This window comes from Nicotiana tomentosiformis, chromosome 8, assembly GCF_000390325.3.
Source record: "Nicotiana tomentosiformis chromosome 8, ASM39032v3, whole genome shotgun sequence".
In the NCBI taxonomy this organism is placed as follows: Eukaryota; Viridiplantae; Streptophyta; class Magnoliopsida; order Solanales; family Solanaceae; genus Nicotiana; species Nicotiana tomentosiformis.
Window position 1 is genome coordinate 77,897,120 of NC_090819.1, and position 15,960 is coordinate 77,913,079.

At 39.6% G+C, this 15,960-nt stretch overlaps 1 protein-coding gene across 1 annotated transcript; it reads left to right on the forward strand.

Annotated features, from left to right (window-relative positions):
• Positions 1-13,364: 13,364 nt before the first annotated feature.
• On the forward strand, positions 13,365-13,709 carry LOC138897705 (uncharacterized). The gene has a single exon (XM_070183712.1). The coding sequence runs from the start codon at positions 13,365-13,367 to the stop codon at positions 13,707-13,709; it is 345 nt and encodes a 114-aa protein (XP_070039813.1).
• Positions 13,710-15,960: the final 2,251 nt, after the last annotated feature.

Genomic DNA, 15,960 nt, shown 5'->3' on the forward strand with positions numbered 1-15,960 from the left:
GGAGTCGTCTACACATAAGTCCACATCCGGTCAAACCTTTTAACTTAAGTTTTCATCCTTGAGACTAAGTGTCTCAATTCATTCTGAAACCTCACCGAACTCGAACCAACTAAGCCGGTAAGTCACATAGCAGTTATAAAGTACAAAATGAGCAGTAAATGGGGGAACGGGGCTACAACTCTCAAAATGACCGTCCAGATCATTACACGAACCCGTTTATGTGGAAGACTTGCCTCACCTACGACCCACGCCTGCATGGCCTTGCTTCGTACCTACAGCCCCATCATCGCAGAAGGGAGCTCGCTTCTGCAGACCAGTGTCCACTCACCCCTAGGATGCTTCTGCGATCACAGACTCGCGTCTGCGAGCTTGCACCTAAGGTAAAAATCACGCAGGTGCGGACGCACCAGAAGTGGAGTACCAGCAGTCCCTCATGCAAAATACGGACCAGCAGTCCCTAGACCCCATCCCATCACACTCACACATCTAACAACATATACGGACCCGCTCGCACGATCGAAACACCAAAATAACATCTACAAATACGAATTGGATGCTAAAACGCATGAATCAAATTATGAAACTCAAAAACTTCTAGAAACACTTCAGTGCGTGCGATTCCTTTCAAATAAACTCGGAACGACGCTAAATTTTGTGTGCAAGTAACAAATAACCATATGAAATTATTCCTAGACTCGAAATCCTAAACGGACCTGGATAACACCAAAACATACTCCAAACCAAACATAAAGAACTTGAAAAAACCTTCAATGCGCTAACATTCCATATTAAGCGCTGAAACGCTCCCGGGCCATCTGAAACCCGATCAGAACATACGCCCAAGTCCAAAATCATCATACAAACCTAATGGGACCGTCAAATCCCGGTTTCGAGGTCGTTTACTCAAAACATTGACTCAAGTCAAACTTAACCATTTAAGCTAATATTAAGGAACTAAGTGTTCCGATTTCAACCTGAACCCTTCCAAACCAGAAATAACGATCCTCGCAAGTCATAAAATAGTAAAAGCACATACGGGGAGTCTTAATAAGGGAAACGGGGACCTATAAAGCAAAATGACTTATCAGGTCATTACATACTCCACCTCTTAAATAAATGTTTGTTATCGAACGTGTCTAGAATCATTCCTGGAGTGCTAAATAGGTGTGGATATCTGTTTTGCATGTCCTCCTCGATCTCCCAAATCGCCTCCTCGACTAGTTAACCCCTCCATTAAACCCTTACCGCAGAAATCTTCTTGGACCTCAAGTGGAGAACCTTCTTGTCAATAAAGGCAACTGAATCCTCCTCATAACCCAAGTTTTCATCTAGATGAACCTTGTTGTAGTCTAACATATGCGACATGTCGGCATGATACTTCCAGAGCATAGACATATGGAAAATCGAATGAACCCCTGATAGACTTCCGAAACATAGACACATGTAAAGCAAGCTCATAAGTAACCTCCTCAACTCGTCTCAACGCCTCAAATGGGCCTATAAACCTTGGGCTTAACTTACCCTTTTTCCCGAACCTTGTGATTCCCTTCATCGGCGAGACTTTCAAGAGATCCTTCTCGTCCAACATAAATGATAAATCACGCGTCTTCTGATCCGCGTAACTCTTTTTCTGGATTGTGCTGTGCGAAGTCGCTCCTGCATCAACTTCACTTTCTCCAAGGCATCCTTCACTAAATCAATACCATATAACCTAGCCTCGTCGGGGTCAAACCAACCGAGGCGAACGATATCGCCGACCATACAAAGCCTCAAATGGAGCCATTTCGATGCTGGACTGATAACTGTTATTATAAGCAAACTCGACCAAAGGCAAGAATTGATCCCATTTCCCTCCGAAGTTAATCACACATGCTCTGAGCATATCCACCAAGATCTGAATCGTCCGCTCTGACTGCCTGCCGGTCTGCGTCTGAAAGGTTGTGCTAAGCTCTACCCGGGTCCCCAACTCACTCTGTAATACCCTCCATAAATGTGAAGTAAACTGAAGCCCTCTATCTGATATGATGGAAATAGGCACACCATGCAACCGAACAATCTTCTGAATGTAAATCTGGGCCAATCTCTTTAAAGAATACGTAGTCACAACCGGAATGAAGTGTGCCGACTTGGTCAACCTGTCGAAAATGACCCAAACTACATCAAACTTCCTTAAGGTCCACGACAACCCAACTATGAAGTCCATAGTAATGTGCACCCACTTCCACTCAGGTATAACCATCTACTGAAGTAGGCCACCTGGCCTCTGGTGCTCATACTTGACCTGCTGGCAATTTAGACATCTCTCCACATACTCAACTATGTCCTTCTTCATCCGTTGCCACCAATAATGTTGCATCAGGTCGCGATACCTCTTCGTAGCTCCTGGATGATAAAGGATGGTAATATCATAATCTTTTAGTAGATCAAGCCACCTGCGCTGCCTCAAATTGAGATCCAGCTATGTGAACAAATGCTGCAAGCTGCGATGATCGGTGTAAACCTCATAGGACATCCAATAGAGATAATGCCTCCAGATCCTGAGAGTATGAACTATCGCGGCCAACTCCAAATCGTGTATGGGGTAATTCTTCTCGTGGGGATTCAGCTAACGTGAAGCATATGCAATAACTCGCTCCTCCTACATCAATACACATCCCAAGCTAATGCGTGAGGCGTAGCAATACACAGTATACATCCCTGAATCGAAAGGCAACACTAACACTGGTGTTGTAGTCAATGCGGTCTTGAGCTTCTGAAAGCTCGCCTCGTAATCATCGGACCATCGGAATGGAGCACCCTTTTGGGTCAATCTAGTCAAAAGTGCTGCAATAGAGTAGAAGCCCTCCACAAACCGATAATAATAACCTGCTAACCCCAAGAAGCTCCTGATCTCGGTCACTGTGGTAGGACGAGGCCAACTCTGGACTGCCTCGATCTTGCTGGGATCTACCTTAATAGCCTCGCCTGATACAATATGCCCTAAGAATGCCACAGAATCTAACCAGAACTCACACTTGGAGAACTTAGCATATAGCTTCTGTTCCCGCAAGGTCTGAAGCACCACTCTCAAATGATGATCGTGCTCCTCCATGCTACGCAAGTAGATTAATATGTCATCAATGAAGACAATGACAAACGAGTCAATATATGGCCTGAACACCCGGTTCATCAAATCTATAAACACCGCCAGGGCGTTAGTCAAGCCGAAGTACATCACTAGGAATTCATAGTGGCCATATCTAGTCCGAAAAGCCGTCTTCGGAACATCCGAATCACGAATCTTCAGCTGATGATACCCCGATCTCAAGTCGATCTTAGAGAACACCCTGGCACCCTTCAACTAGTCAAGCAAATCATCAATACGCAGCAACAGTTACTTGTTCTTAATGGTAAATTTGTTCAACTGGCGATAATCAATGTACATCCGCATAGTCTCATACTTCTTCTTCACGAACAACACTGGTGCACCGCAAGGCGACATACTAGGTCTAACAAACCCCTTTGCTAGCAACTCCTCAAGTTATTATTTCAACTCCTTCAACTCTCTCGGAGCCATGTGGTACGATGGAATAGAGATAGGCTGGGTACCTGGAGCCAGATCAATACAGAAATCGATATCACAATTTGGTGGAATGCCTAGTAGATTAGAAGGAAACACATCGGAGAACTCCCGCAGCAGTATCCCGAATATAAGCTAAATAAGCCAAACAACCATTCTCGACCATGTGTCGAGCCTTCAGGAAAGAGATAACCCGACTAGATGCACTGACAGACGAACCATTCGACTCCAATCTAGGCAACTCTGTCATCGCCAAGCTAACAGTCTTGGCATGGCAATCAAGGACAACGTGATATGGAGAAAATCAGTCCATGCCCAGGATGACCTCAAAGTCGGTCATGTCAAGCAACAAAGATCGGCACTAGTCTCATAACCACAGAAAGTCATATTACATGACCGATAGACCTGATCCACAACAACAGAATCGCCCACTAGCGTGGACATATATACAGGAATACCTAAAGACTCACGAGGAACACCCACAAAATGAGAAAACAGAGATGAAACATATGAATATGTATATCCTAGATCAAATAGTACCGAAGCATCCCTACCGCGGACAGAAATAATACTTGTGATCACGGCATCCGAAGCTACTACATATGGTTTGGCTGGAAAAGCATAGAACCTAGCTGGAGCACCACCTGACTGGCCTTTACCACTAGGACGACCCCTACCCTCCTGCCCTCTGCCTTTGGGCGGCCGGACGGCTGGTGTGGTAGTTGGTGTTGTAATCATAGGCTGTTGACCCTGATGTATTGCATTGCCCCGAAGCCTAGGGCAGAACCTCCTCACATGACCAAGATCCCCGCACTCGAAGCAACCTCTCAGAATGGTGGACTACTAACCGGTAGTTTATCCACGATAGCTCGAATACCCACTGAAGGGACCCTGAATAGATGATTGACGGTAGGAGCTCTCTGGAATAGCGCTGAAATAGGGCCGCACTAGAGCACCCCGAGGAGGAGGCAGTGCTGGATATGTGGGCCTGCTAGACTGACCCCTCATAAACTGACCTTTGCACCCTGATGGAGCACCACTGAACTCTCCATAATAGAGAAATCGCTTGTCCATTGACGTCTGCTCTCGACTCCGCTAACGAACACCCCCGATCCTCCGAGCTATCTCCAAAACCAGCTCGTATGAAGTCCCAATCTAAACCTCTCAGGGCATAGTGGCCTGGATACCATAGTGCAAACCCAAAGAAACCTCCGCACTCTCTCTGCATCAGTGGGAAGTATCATAAGTGCATGGCGAGACAACTCAGAGAATCTTGCCTCATAGTCGACCACCGACATCTAACCCTGTTGAAGCTGCTCGAACTGAAATCGCGGTTCTTCCTTCTGAAATGGTGGAATATATCTATCCAGAAAGAGGCGTGTGAACTGGTCCCAAGTCAAGGGAGGACAACCTGTTGGCCTGCCGAGAATATAGGACTACCACCATCTACGGGCCCTGCCCTCCAGCTAAAATGTGGTAATGTCCGCCCCGTGGGACTTCAATATCCACATGTTGTGCAGTTTGTCCTTGTAACGATCAATAAAGTCATGGGGGTCCTCGTGTTGTTCACCTCCAAAGACAGGAGGACGTAGCATGGTCCATCTATCCAATAGCTTCTGTAGCTCACCGACCGCAGCTGGTTTGGGCTCAAATATAGCTGCACTGGCTGAGCTTCGCCTACGGGTAGTGCGCCCGGGGTGTGATATACGGTAGCTCCATGCCCTGGATCCTGAGCGGTATGGGTATGTGCTCCCCTTCCCGCCTGAGATATGGCTGGGTCTGTTGGAAATAAACTAGCCTGAGTCATAGAATCTATGAGCCGCAGCATATGTCCCATGACCTCCTAAAATCCTGGTGCGAATAATAAATCCACTGGGGCTAGCTTTGTTGCATGCGCCTCGCCTTGCTCCTCAATAACAAGGGGAGCAGCTCTAGGACACCCTCGTCCTCTACCATGAGCTGGAGCCCTCCATCGGCCTCTGCCTCGGCCTCTAACAATAGGGGGAGCAACTCTTCCATAGTCGGGTTCATCTGTCGTGCGTATTCTCACCATCTGTGAGAGAATAAGAGAAAGATACTTAGCGCAACATCAACTGTATGATACGAGATGAAGAAAGATTAGTTTCCTAACACCCTATAGCCTCTCAAAGATAAGTATGACTGTCTATGCACCGATTCACAAGACTCTATGAGGCTTGCTCATGACTTGTGAGACCTACGTGAACCTAGTGCTCTGATACCATATTCTTACGACCCAATTTTACCTATAAGCTGTGACGGCACATAACGTTGCTGCCAGGCAAGCCAACGGTGAACTAGCCATGTATTTATTCTTTTAAAAATTTCAAAGTGGTTGATTTTTTATTTATTAAGTAAATGAGAAGAGAAAAATTTGATAATGTAAAGCGTAAACAAATAAAAGAACAAGTATGGTGAAATAAATACTCAAAAACCAAAGTGTCTACTAGCATGTTTTCAAGTCACAAGTGTATGTGAAACTAGTAAAATATACAAAACACCTAAGTTAGTGTCTGAAATAAGATAGACAGAAAGTAAATACAAAAGAAAGAGACAGCGGGTGCTGTAGAACGGACTCAGAGAGCAGGTCACCACTATGCCTCAAGATAACGGGGGTGCGCGCCTGATTGAACACCAAATGTACTTGCCTCAGATCCAGCACGATTAGTGCAGAAGTGTAACATTAGTACATAAACAACATATACCAGTAAGTATCCAGTTTAACCTCGATGAAGTAGTGACGAGGGGTTGACATCGACACTTACTATGGGCCAACAGTAAAAATACAGAAATTCTAAATAGGCATGGAATATGTGAATAATAATAATAGCATAACAGCAAGCAGTGAATAAATGATTCTTTAACTGATAGTAATTTTCAAAAATCTCAAACTAACACATACTAACTCCAAATCAATTTCGGGCCAATAAATAAATTATAACCTCTCAAGTCATGAAAATAATATCAAGTGTATTCGGGCTCCAAGCATTAACACGCACGATTTATGCCGAGGTCGTAAGGCCCGATCTAGAATAATGTGTACACTACCGAGGGTCGAGCGGCACGAACTATAGATTCATCTATCATACTGTCGAGGCATCCGGCCCGCTCTACAAGAAGAGAGAATACTCTATGAACATCCGATTTAAAGGTTATCACAAGACTAATACACAAGGAAGCACAATATCTATTAACGGTCAAATAACCCGCCAAAACTTAAAGTAAGTAAAATTCGGCCTTTACAAATCCTTTATCAAGTTTCAATATAATTTAGGCACTTACATTAACAAGTAGAGTGCAAACAATACAAGTATTTCATAGTTTGGATCCTAAAACTACCCGGACCTATGCATGATTAGTAGCTACGTATGGACTTTCGTCACCTCGTGCGTACGTAGTCTGCATAATTAGAAGCAAATAGTAATTTAAAATACCTATGGGATAAATTCCTTCTTACAAGGTTAGGCAAGAGACTTACCTCGTCTCAAAGCTCACTTTTCGGCCCACCAATTCACTCTAAAGTCTCAACTTGGTGCCGAACAATCCGAAGCTAGCTAAATATTATATAAATTAATCAATACATACTCACAAGTTCATAATTTAGCTATTATAGTAATTATCCAACCCAAATTGGAAGATTCTTAACCCTAGGCATACGTGTCTAGATTCCGAAAATTTTGAAGATAAATGTTACCCATAACCTCACAAATTCAAATATATAATTTTCACCCAATTCCATAATCATTTTCGTGGTTAAATCCCATTTTTATCAAAACCTAGTTTTTTTTAACTAAACCCATAATTTCTATAATTTATGTGTTAGAATCTACCCAAAAAGTATGTATTAAACTCATCTTGTATAGAGATTACTTACCTCAAAGTGCTAGGTGAAAACCCCTCTTCAAAGAGCTCTAAAATCGTCCAAGAAATGAAAGAAATGAACCAAAATAGCCTAAGTCCCGACATTAAATGGACCTCACTGCCCCACCGATTTTCGCTTCTGCGGATCCTGGGGCGCACCTATGACGCCGCACCTGTGAAAATCCATCGCAGATGTGGTCCTAGCCCATGCTGCCTCCCTTCGCTTCTGCGGATGAGCTTTTGCTTATGCGAACCTGCTCTTGCGGAAGGCTTGTCGCACCTGTGACCCACGCCTGGCTGGCCTTGCTTCGCACCTGCGGCCCCATCACCGCAGAAGCGAGCTCATTTTTGCGAACCACTGGCCACTCACCCCAGGCTGCTTCTACGATCACAGGCTCGCTTCTGAGAGCTCGCACCGTCGGCCAAAATCACGCAGGTGTGGACGCACCAGAACTAGAGTACTGGGGAAGACCGCCTGATTCTGCTGCGAAATTGCCACTTTCATTTTCCGCAGATGAAACATAACAAATCAAAAAAGTTGTCAGCCCCAGGAAAGACAAAAGAGAGTCCATGATGAATAAGCGAGGAAGGGAAACAAAAAGAAATTAGAGGAAAAAGTGTAAAAAGAAAAGCATCACACTCTTTTTTCTTCTTGTTCTTAGTCTTATTTTATAAGGTATAGCAACTAAGATTAAACAAAAGAGTAAAAGAAGAATCCATTCTGGCGTGATCTTTCTATCAATGCCAGCAGTCCCTCATGCAAAGTTTTCGAGTCTGATTCCAATCCGTTTTGCATCCGGGGCCTCCAGGACCTCATCCAATCACACTCACACATCCAACAACATAATACGGACCCTCTCGCGCGATCGAAATACCAAAATAACATCTATAAATACGAATCGGATGCCAAAACGCATGAATCGAATTATGAAACTCAAAAACTTCTAGAAACACTTCCGCGCATCTGATTCCTATCAAATCAACTCGGAACGATGCCAAACTTTGTATGCAAGTCACAAATCACCATCCAAACCTATACCCAGGCTCAGAATCCCAAACGGGCCTCAATAACACCAAAACCTACTCCAAACCAAATTTAAAGAACTTGAAAAAACCTTCAATGCGCCAACATTTAATATTAAGCGTCGAAACGCTCCCGGTTCATCCGAAACCGGATCCGAACATATGCCCAAGTCCAAAATCATCATATGAACCTATTGGGACTGTCAAATCCCGGTTCCGAGGTCGTTTACTCAAAACGTTGACTCAAGTCAAACTTAACTATTTTAAGCCAATATTAAGGAACTACGTGTTCTAATTTCAACCCGAACCAACCATCCCCGCAAGTTATAAAACTAAAAGTACATATGAGGAGTCTTAATTAGGGGAACGGAAACCTAGAAAGTAAAATGATCGGTCGGGTCGTTACACCTTTGATTTATTCCCAAACTTGCCTTCAACACAATTAGTGAAACAAATAAACTTTGCAGTCATAGCCAATAAATTTTATTCATGAATGAAAATGGTATGCTGCTTCGACTCCTGGAACTAAACACTTACTTTGATTTTTTCGCTATATTTAATTGTTCTGTCTCTCACCAATTCTATTTACAATCATCTATTAATCTTCATTTCACAGATTCTGTTTATGTGCTTAGCAGTGTGGTCCCTAAACATTATCGACCCGTGATAATTTGCAGTTTTATCCTTGTGTTTGTGTACTATTTAGCTACTTTGAGTTTTCTAGCACTAAAGGTTCTCTAAAAGTTGTAATGACATAGAAATCTCTAAGTAGTCTAAATAGACTCCTAGCAAATACTGAACCTCATGAAAGCTTAAGATCATGTTATGATTGTCTTAATCCCAACTAAGTCGACATCACTTACATTAATCTATTGGTTCCAATCATGCAACTTCCTTTCATGTAATTTTAGGAGATTGTATATATATGTCTTTGAATACAACTTCGTGATTTTGGGTTCATTGTATTCCCTTTAGCACATTTGATTTCAAGCCTATGTACCTTTGAACTGCTGAATTTGAAGGTGAATACATAAGACATGACTAAATAAAATGGACGAATTATATGCATTTTATTTAATTATACTATTCTTTTCACATTTGATCGATCTCTACCTTATTAAATGTTCCTTTGGTTCCATGCAAGATAAACTGTTTGGAGACACAACAAAAGACCATATTTATATCTTCACATATCACTAGTCCTTCACTTCATTTATATGATATGTGTGTATGTATATAACTACTATAGATAATTATCAAAGATTATATATGATGGAATTATCAAAGATTATATATGATGTAATTATCAACAAAATATGTTAAGTCATACAAGAAACTAATTTCAAAGTTATCTAGTTAGGGCAAACGATTTAATTAATGTTTCGTGCTTGTTTTAATATAAACATTGCACGACGTGTAAATTATTATTCTTTCAAGATAGCTTCATAGATAACGGTGGCTGCTAACACGTTTTTTTTTAGTATCCCGGTGTCCCAGTCAACTTACATGTATTTTTGACTAATTTTCTAGGATAATCTGCTACCTCCCATCGTTACAAATACCAAATAACTTTATAATCTGCTAGTACGCTTTGTTGTCCTCACTCCTCAAGTAAAATCTGTCGTTATTTAACGACGACTTAGTCGACTCAAAGAGTTCGAATCATATAGGAAGTAGTTGGTAAGCCTTTGTCAAGGAGACTATCTAGAAGCTCCAAGAAAGCAACTCTAGAAACTACGTGTCAAACACTTCACAATAAGAAATTAAACATCACTAATGAATTTCAAATCAGAATGGCATATAATTGGGAAGCTTTGTAGTGCCATACACCCTTTCAATAGCTGTATACACAAGCATAAAATAAAAAGAATTACTCATATATGTGTTGATGGAAATTAACAAATGGCACAATCAAGTTGCACACAAAAGCTAGCTCGGATATATATATATCACAGCAGGAAAAAAAAAAACTAACTACATAAGCTATGATGCTTAACAGTTTAAGTGAGAATGGGCAGCAGCTATAAAAAAGAAAAAAAAAACGTGAGCTAACCCCTCATAAACATCTAATGTAGACAGTCACATTTGCATAATAGCTCCACTTTATGTAACCATTAATTTGTGCATAATGTTTAGTATAATTTATTTTACTTTGAACTATTCAGCAATTAAGAAATCCATTTGAGTTTGTTAACTCATGCTTTCCCTATCATATAACTAACCCGGCCTTCTCCAAATTAAATGTAGCGTGACAGTTTCCTATCTTAGGACTTTCTCGCTTCATATTAAGCATTGATTAAGAAGCAAATTCGTTCAGAGTTCAATTGCTGCTTCTATATAAACAAAACTAGGTACGATAAGCCCGTGCTCAGCACGGGCCCAACATGGTGTATGTAGGTTCTTTTGAATCCTTATTTTTTTCGTTCCTTTTTATGTAACACCTTTTTTTATTTGGTTTATCCTAAAAAAAGTATATTTTATATTGAAAAATAATTAATTTTAAAATTAATCTTTTATTCGTAAAAAATTAATTTACGTTAAAAGTTTTTCCTTTTCTCTTCAACAGAGTACGCAATCAAATACCATCATATTGATATAAGTTGGGATAGAAAATATTATGTATATTCAATGTGGTCTACATAAAAACAAAATTAAGTTGCACATGCTATGTTACAATTGCTAATATCGCATTATACTTGTTAAGGCTTAATTGATCGGAAAAACATTGTTGTATATTTAATTCACAACAAAAATAAGCTAAAAAACTATAATGTACCTAAGAAAATTATTAGGAAGTGACTAAATTGGAGTCGCTCATGTTTCTAGTCCATTTCTAGTCCATTTGCAGTTAGAAAAAATTGATTACCTCATCACCTAAGCTAGAACTTGTCAATTCTCCTTGTAAATCATCATTTCTGGTTAAAATTTCAATACAGTAGACACATGTTTTGCTTTTTCTTGCTCGTTGTTTTAATTTTATATATTACAAAGTTTGATTTCACATTTTTCAATCAATATCTAATTGCATTGAATAGTGTTTTTTCCTTTGTGAAAAAAAAACATTAAAGTTGACTAAAAAAAGATTCAGCTATTATTCTTCAAAAGATTTTACACATCGCTGATCATTTCTCATGCCAAATTACATATCTTAGTTACTAAATTTTAAAATTAGAATAAGTAAAGATATGATATATTTTTCTTAAAAAAAGGTTCTCTCTCTCTCTCTCTCTCTCTCTCTCTCTCTCTCTCTCTCTCTCTCTCTCCTAATTGTGTTTTGAACTCTTGAATTGATTTTTGCAACTGCTTGATATTTTTTTATTTGGATGTAGTTACCAGTCGTTGAAGTTGTATTAATTTTCGCTAATTAGAAAATTCTTCTCATCTCTTTTGCATAGATTTGCACATAATTCATAACGTCATATTGAACTAAACCGGACATTGGTTAGCCCATTTTAAGTATAAAAATTTGTTTTTAAGAACTGTGAAAAGTTTTTATCTATACGTTTAATAGTATGTTTAGCCAGGAGAATTTTAAATTGTTCACATTTAATAACTTGTACAAAAAACTAATGTAAGGTTTGATTTAAATGGGTCGTTATCGAATCTTGCAAGTTACCGAATTTTACATGCAAATTGTTGATTCAGTCAATGTTTAAAAAAAGCTTACATGTTAATAATATATTTTAAGATTATATATAGGATTTTCATATATAGCAGTACCCTATGCATGTTATGGTCCATATTTGTTCCTAAAATTACCTAATTATTTGTTATGAAATTTTCAAGAAAAAGCTAAAAGCCAAGATTAACACCTGTCACTCAAAGGGGATTAGGCCAAAAGAATTTCGGATTTTATAACAGCAGAATATCTTGGTCAACACAATCAAAAGGTTTAATAGGAGCTATAGTAAAGTGCATATTTGGCCAACAGAATTGCTCCGTGCTTTAGCATTTACTATTTGAAGTGCAAACGAGTATTACTATTTGAAGTTCATCTATATTCTGTCATGGTTATATCCGTTAACTTTTAATTCAGTAATCGTCAATATTTGATACATTATCATATTCAAATTAGTGGTCCAATATTTCAAAGTCACTATATCTCACAATTAACGTTACAATGGATGACGACGACGGAGATACTGATAATAATTCAAGAATCCCAATTGACAACTTGACATTTTCATTTTATTTAAAGCTTTGTCAAATATTACATTAGTACCATTTTAATTGGCTGCACGACAATTGTGGCTAGATAGAAAAGGAAAAGGGAAAGTAGAGAGAAACCTGTTGGGAGTCTAGACTTGGGCTGAAGCAGATGCGGGCTAAAGCCCATTGTATTTATATGTAATAGTTAGGCCCATAGTTTGTAATAGTTAAAGTCATACATATATACACAAGAGACCCGGTTGTAATAAACGGATTTCATTTTGTCTTCTTATCAAATAATATCTCGAACCTTCTTCTCTCATAGACTTTAACCTAACCCTAATTTCTTTTGTCAAATTCGTGTAAGTACTGGTTGTTAACATGGTATCAGTGCACAGATCTGTGTTCATCTATTATTCCGCTTCCGATCGATCCTACCCTCGCTGATTTTCATCGGAGTTTTCGAAGTTCGACAGTGTTCGTCGATTTGTTGGTTATTTCAGTCGATTTGTTTTGTTTCCAGTGGATTTATCTTTTCGATGGTGTTTTTCGACATCTAGTGTGAAGGTTTCGTCGAGGACTTTCAAGTTTCAAGTCGTTTCAGGCAAAGCTAGGGTTTTGAGTTTCGTCTCTTTGACTCTCAAGGGTCGTTCTCTTCCCGGTTGCAAACGAGGCTGGTATATTTGTTCCTTTTTCTAGTGATATTTTACTGCTCTCTTTTATTGTCTTGATTGATTGTTGTTCTGCTTTCAAAATGACGAATGGTACTTCTGATCCTACTCAGTCATCCTCTGCATCTTCTACTAATTCACGTGTTGTGTTTCATGAGGACAATTATACCCATCCCAGTCACCTTTTGTATGTTCATCCTTCTGATGTTCTTGGGACTTCTCTTGTCTCCACTCCTTTTGATGGAACCTGCTATGGTAGTAGGAGACGCACTGTTTTAGTCGCTTTGTCCATTAGGAATAAAATTGATTTCATAACTGGGACTTCTGGGAGACTTCCTACTAGGTCACCCTTAGCCACACAGTGGCAGAGATGCAATGATCTCGTAATATCCTGGTTAATAAACTCCTTATCCAAAGAAATTGCTTGAATGTTGAGTATTCTGAGTTTGTTAAGGACATATGGGCAGAATTAGAAGAAAGGAATGGTAAGGCTGATGGTGCTAGGGTGTTTTAGATGAAAAAGGAACTTGCACATATCTCTCAAGGGTCTCTTAATATAGCATCTTATTTTAATAAAATCAAACCACTATGGGATGAAATTTCTTCCATATGTGCTGGTAGGGCAAGGGTTTGTACATGTGGGGCCAAATTAGCAGAAGATGAGGAACAAAGTGCTTATCAATTTTATAATGACCCGATTGGTTATTTTATATAATTGGCCTTCATTTTCCCTTTTGATGTTTCACACACGCGTGTTTATGATTTTATGACTTGCAGGGTCAGTTAGTTTCATTCCGGAAAGCTTTCGGGTTGAATTGGACCCTTAATTCTTGACTTAGGGGTTTAAATTAGAAAAAGTTGACCAAATTTTAACTTTTGTGAAAATGACCCTAGAACCGTATTTTTATGGCTCTGATAGCTTCGTATAGTGATTTCACACTTGGGCGTATGCCCGAAATTTATTTCGGAAGTCCGTAGGTTGATTTGTGTTGATTTGCCGAAACTTGGCAATTTGAGGTTGAAAACTTTGACCGTAGGTTAAATTTTAGCTATCGAGCTCGAAATTTGATTTTGGGACTTGGAATAGGTCCGTAATGGTATTTAGAACTTGTTTGTAAAATTTGGTGTCGTTTGGAGTTGATTTGATAGGATTCGGACGTTTAGTTGTAACTTTAAAATTCTTGAACTTTACTTTGAAATTCATGTGTTTTAGTATTCGATTCGTAGTTTTAGATGTTATTTTTGTATTTTGATTGTGATAGCGAGTTCATATGATATTTTTAGACTTGTGTGGAGGTTTGATTAGTTTCGAACAAAATTCGGAATGGTTCGAACTGAAATTGGACTGTTGGTGCTGCTGGTGCTGCTGGTGCTCAGGTAGCGCAATTGCGAGCACCAATATCGCAATTGTGAAGGTGACAGCGGGGGCTCTAATGCCGCAATTGTGACTCACTCTTTGCAATTGCAAAGACTGCCAGATTCTGCCTTTGTTCGCATTTGCGAATATTTGTTAATAAGCATGCAGCGGTATAATGTGGGACATATGTGCGTGATGCTTGTTGGTGAACTACGTGAAGCCACGCGACGTCATGAGGCGGGCTAAAGTGCATGTAGATATTTCGAAAAAATTGTTTTCAACACATATTTCAAATGTAAGGCTCACGTGGTGGTATAAGGAAAAATTGTGAATACGAGGCGGTACCTCGTTGTGATTCTTGTTATTTATCTCATGTTGCAAAGAGTTTGGTGGGAACATTTCTTGTTGTTTGGTTCTTCCTTGTTCTAGCAGTTGTTGTCCGTAGATGATCATTGTGGTTCTCCTTAGTTACTTCTTTCATGTTATTTCCGTGTTAAATTACCGAAATTAGTTTATTCTATTACCCTATTTCGTGTCGGTTTTTTCTCTGCTTTCCATTATTTATCCTTATTATATTTTCATGTTGTTTATTTATAGGCAAAAAGGCCTCCTGGCCACTTAAACTTGTATCAGTTTGTCATCCCGGTAAACAAACTTACAACTTTCTATTTAGATACTCAAAGTTGAGAGAATAAGTATTATTAAATACCTCTGACTGTTGACCATGTTTGTGTGGAAACGCCATGTGTGATGTGGCAATAGTGCGTACCAATCACGCAAATTAGACGCGTGAATTCAATTTATTGGAATAAAAAATACTTAAAAAAAAGACAAAAACTAAAAATGAAAAGAAAAATCCAAATGCCTCCAGGTAAATGCCTTCAGGTACCCCCTCCTCATCTTCTTCGTTACCCCTCTCATCACAGTCCTCTTATCTCTTCCTTTTTCTTTTATTTTTTTCTTTAACGCTTCCCTTTTTCTTCCAATTCTTCTTCTGTCTTGACACAAAAGAAAACTCTTTTCCTCTTTCTATGTATATTTCGTCGCTCATAGTTCCAAGCAAAAAATCTTCGAACTTAAAATTGAATCAGTAAAATCTATAGTATTTCACAACAAAGGAATCAAAACTTAAAAAATGAGCAGCATAGGAACAGGTTGTGACTTATCGGTGATGATATTATCGCCAGACGGTAAAGTATTTCGGATCGAATATGCTGGCAAAGCCGTCGATAACAGTGAAAACGAGTTATTCAGTGGTGCTTAAAGGTTCTATGGTTGAGTCACACTTTGACCATTGAAAATGATGGCTTGGGGATTTGGCG